This window comes from Rhineura floridana, chromosome 2, assembly GCF_030035675.1.
Source record: "Rhineura floridana isolate rRhiFlo1 chromosome 2, rRhiFlo1.hap2, whole genome shotgun sequence".
Taxonomy (NCBI): Eukaryota; Metazoa; Chordata; class Lepidosauria; order Squamata; family Rhineuridae; genus Rhineura; species Rhineura floridana.
Window position 1 is genome coordinate 75,772,409 of NC_084481.1, and position 4,361 is coordinate 75,776,769.

The following is a 4,361-nucleotide window of genomic DNA, read 5'->3' on the forward strand; positions in this document are numbered from 1 at the left end:
CATGAGGGAAGAAACTGAATTTTGAGTTGTATTTCTCTGGGTTCCAGAAATCTTTGCAACATTGGTTCTGACAGAAATGTAGGTTCCTTTAAACCACTCCTGACAACCCTGGGCAACCTTTTGGGGTCGGGAATAATTTTATTCCTAACAATTCCCTGATATGCAGCTAAAATTCAAACAAGACTTGTTTGAGTTACAGCTGCACCATTATTGTTACTAGTAGCAGTCACTCCGAGGCGTGAAAGAGTGGCTGTGAAGGGAAAAGTCATTAGGGAAAGGGGGCCTTCTCAGGAACTGAGTTCCAAGAGTTGAAAAGAGGGAGAATAAGCTAGGTAGACATTGTATACAGCAGCATAAGGAAATCAGACCTGAAATTCCAAGAAAAATTTAAAGTAAAATCTGGTGCCAGCTAGGCCATTGCTTGAACCATTCCGTGAGGCTTGGGAAGGAGGAAAAGGTTTTGATGCGTTCCATGTCGTCGTAAACTGTGTTAAGGTGATTTAAATGTTGCAAAACATCAGCTTTCCGGTCCGTTATTGAAGTACAACATTCACTCCCAATCAAAGAACAAATGCCCCCTGAGCTGGCCAATAAATAATCAATTCCTAACCTATTTTGTAAAGTTATGGTCCGAATTTGTCCCTGCTCGTTAGTCAAATCTCGCAATGAGGCTGTGGTATCATTTAAAAAATCCTCAAAGTCTTGAGAAAGTTTAATTAGGTCTTGATAGGTTTGGGCTGCCCCATAATGTGGAAAAAATCCTCGCAACACTGCCTCCCCTGTGTCTTTTCGATTTCGGTGCCTGGCTGTAGGGAGAGAAAGAGTGGTTCTAATCCCAGGCATAACCCTTCCCAAAGTGCAAGTCCATCTTACTAGGGTTGGCAGCCTCTGCTGAGCCCTATGGCCGCACAACCACCATAATCCTTGGGGAGTGGGCTTGGTGTATAATGAAAGAATAAAGGAGAATAAGTCAGGGCTCTGAGCATCTTGGGGAATGAGGGTAGCCCAAGCCTGCACCCATATGTCATTGGTTGTGGTTGCTGTGTTAAGTAACTGAGCGTTGTTGAAAACCCCCCAAGAGCCCCCCTTTCTCTGGTTAAGAATGAATTTACAGGAGAGTCCCATGTTGGCGCGCGGGCTGCTACTTACACACACTTCCCCCTGAAGTGGCCCACTGGTATCCAAAGGACCATCTAATTCTTTAGCTGGTTGCCAGTTTTTAAAACTTAAAACTTCTTTTAAAGATAGGGGCGCACCTATGAGGGGCACCCCTGCAACTCCATGAGGGGGAGTGTGGGCGCATACGTAACAGGATCCGTTTTGTGGGGCTGACGCTTCCAAAAGAGAGAGAAAAATATTTGCTTTCCAGCTTTCCCCTTGAAGTGTGAGGGATGGGGGAGTGAGAGGCTTCAAAGAGGGCTTTGAAGTTAAGTCGGATAGACTCGGGGGAGCAAACCGGTTGAGCTGGCTCCTTTGCAAAGCAATATAACAATTATATTCCCCTAACCCAATGCAAAACTTAGGTGCTGTTGTTCCCAAATTGCGATAGGTAAAAACAGAATATTCTTGAAGAACGGATTTGGGGTCCAGTGATGTAGGGCATGCTGAGGCTCTGGTTAGTCCTGTAGCTGGCGTACAATTTACAGCCAAGTAAATGGCCCATGCTATGTCTGCCCTCACACACTGAGTGACCAGGAAGCCATTGAGGCTGTGTTGAAAAACTACAGCTGCTTTCTGACACTTTGTTTTCCATCCTGTGATTTCTACAGTGAAGGGTTGATTATGAATTAAAAGCACATGGTAAAGGTAAGGATCTGGACACTCACCCAGTACCTTCGGATTTGGCAGTCCATTTCGGATCCCAGCGAGAGGAGGTTTGTAGTCCTCCCTCGTGCATATTTTTATTCCATCAGGACAACACAGAGGGAAAACAAGGCTCAGTTGCACAAGTACACAAAGAATACAATAGAGAACCCCGCAGTCCTGAGGCGTAAAATAGTTCATGATATTTTGGCTGTGCGGAAAGGGATAGTCTCTGGTGCCCATAGATCAGTCACGGGGTCTCTTTTTAAGCGTAACGCTGGCACAATTCTGTCCTCTGAGTCCACAAGTTCTTGTCCGTCGTGGGGTGGCACGTCCGGTACTTCCGCGGGGCTGAAGTCTACAACGGCAGGCTTTACGTGTGCGTGATGAATCCAAGACTTCCTTCCTTCCAAGAAAACTGCCGTCTGGGTAGTTAATAAAACCTGGTGAGGACCGCTGAATCTTGGCAGGAGCGGACTGCGACGGACAAACGTTTTCGCCCACACGAAATCACCTGGCTGGAAAGGGTGCACTTGCTCTTCGAATGGAACCGTTTGCGCATACCTGGCCGTGTGCCACAAGGCTCGCAATCTGTTGTGTAAAGAAAGAAACTGAGAACAAGTCACATGCTCCGCCCCCAACAGGGACACATCAGGCTTTGGGAGGCCCCCACCCTTGGAGGGCGGATGACCGTACAGCAACTCGTAGGGAGAGAGACCCAGAGCTCGAGTGGGCCTGGTACGCATGTGGAAAAGGACAATAGGGAGTGCCTGAGGCCACTTTAATCTGGTTTCCTGGCAATATTTTGCTAAAAATGATTTCAATTCCCTGTTCTGTCTCTCAGTTTTTCCAGTGGATTGTGGCCTGTAAGCGGTGTGAAAGAGGTGGGAGATACCCAAGCCTTCTTCTACATGTTTTAAAACTTGTCCGGTAAAGTGGGTGCCCTGATCAGAATCAATAGTCTCTGGAACCCCAAACCTCGGAATGATTTCCTTCAATAATAACTTTGCCACTGTGAGTGCGGTGGCGTTTGTGGTGGGGTAAGCTTCCACCCAGGATGTTAGGGTGCAGACAATAACAAGTAAATGTTTTTTACCCATTGCTGGTGGTAAATCGACAAAGTCCATCTGCAAATGTTGGAAGGGTGCAGCTGCTGCTGGTCGCCCCCCTCGTGGTGCTCTATTTGGTAAAGCAGGTCCGTTAGCCTGGCACAGACTACAGGCTTTTACAGTTGCAGCACATACAGATTGAATGCCAGGGGCGTACCAAAACCTGGATATTGTGTCTACCAAAGCATGAGTTCCATAATGTCCTCCTTTATTATGGTGCCAGGTAACTGCCGCGAAATACATGGAGCGAGGTAGACAGGCTCTTCCATCTGGCATAACCCACAAGTCATTCCTGTAGCTGGCCCCCAGCGCTTCCCAAGCTCGAGTTTCCTTTGGGGGTACAGACGTTAAAGTGGTGGGTTGGAAATCATCAGTAATTAATGCCAGTGTAGGAAAAGAAAGAGGGAGTCTTGCTGCTTTCTTGGCTGTAATGTCTGCTAGGGCATTCCCCATTGCTATAGGATCGCGATCTTTGGTGTGCGCCTTGCAATGAATGACAGCTATTTCCGCTGGTTTCTGAACTGCTTCTAGCAATCTCTGCACTAAAGACAGGTGTTGAATAGGCTTTCCCCCCGCAGTTAGAAACCCTCTATATTTCCACAGGTGGATGTGGCAATGAATGACCCCAAAAGCATATGGGCTGTCTGTAAAAATAGAAACAGTCTTACCCTCTGCTATTTGGCAGGCTCTGGTCAGTGCATATAGTTCAGCTGCTTGCGCGCCCCATCGACCAGGGAGGGCGGCTGCTTCCACTGGTTCCCATTGGTTAACAACAGCATAGCCTGTATACCACGTTCCCTCAAGGTAGAAGGAACTCCCGTCCGTGAAAAGGATCAGATCTGGGTTGGACAATGCCTCGTCAGACAAATTTTGTCTTACTTGGAGGGTGGAGTTAACCACTTCCACGCAATCATGATTGTCCAAGGGTGCAGGGAGATCAGGCATCAGGGTGGCTGGGTTCAACTGACCGCATCTCTTGAAGGTCAAGTTAGGATCCTCCAGCAATTCTGCCTCAAGTTGTTGTTGTCTTTGAGCTGAAAAAATTTGGGCTGTGCCTCTGCGGAGGAGAGCTGATAACGCATGAGAAGTCCATACAACAGTATTATGCCCCAGAGTTAAGCTTTTGCTCTTTCGCACTAAGAGCACCGCCGCCATTAGAGCGCGTGTGCAGGAGGGGGTGCCCTTTGCCACATTGTCTATTTGTTGTGAATAAAATGCTACCGGGAAGTGGCTAGGACCCCATTTCTGGGTCAGAACTCCGCTGGCTACCCCCTCCCTCTCGTGCACAAACAAATGAAAAGGCTTACTGTAGTTCGGCGGCCGGAGAGACATTGAGATCGCCACATTGTCTTTTAGTTGCTGGAACGCTGATATCGACTCGGGGCCCCACACAAGGGGGTCTGCAGCCTTTTTAGTTGTGAGAGCATGTAGAGGTTTACAGAGTTCCCC

General features: G+C 47.9%; 1 protein-coding gene across 2 annotated transcripts; it reads right to left on the reverse strand.

The window, feature by feature from the left end:
* Nucleotides 1-1,307: 1,307 nt before the first annotated feature.
* Nucleotides 1,308-3,697, reverse strand: LOC133378172 (uncharacterized). 2 transcript variants are annotated; one of them, XR_009760897.1, is made up of 2 exons: nucleotides 3,581-3,697; nucleotides 1,308-2,394 (listed from the first exon to the last, which is right to left on the reverse strand). XR_009760897.1 is itself a non-coding variant. In XM_061612955.1 (2 exons), exons 1-2 carry the CDS (start codon nucleotides 3,363-3,365, stop codon nucleotides 2,237-2,239), a joined length of 624 nt encoding a protein of 207 aa, XP_061468939.1. In that variant the 5' UTR covers nucleotides 3,366-3,476; the 3' UTR covers nucleotides 1,308-2,236. The 2 variants fall into 2 exon arrangements, 1 of the variants encoding a protein (XP_061468939.1); XM_061612955.1 differs by lacking the exon at nucleotides 3,581-3,697 and adding an exon at nucleotides 2,900-3,476.
* Nucleotides 3,698-4,361: the final 664 nt, after the last annotated feature.

Coding starts and splice junctions, on each gene's coding strand:
- LOC133378172 (XM_061612955.1), bottom strand. CDS start 3,365: ATGGGGAATGCCCTAGCAGACATTACAGCCAAGAAAGCAGCAAGACTC. Junction 2,395..2,899: donor CGATTTACCACCAGCAATGG/GTAAAAAACATT, acceptor TTTACACAACAG/ATTGCGAGCCTTGTGGCACA.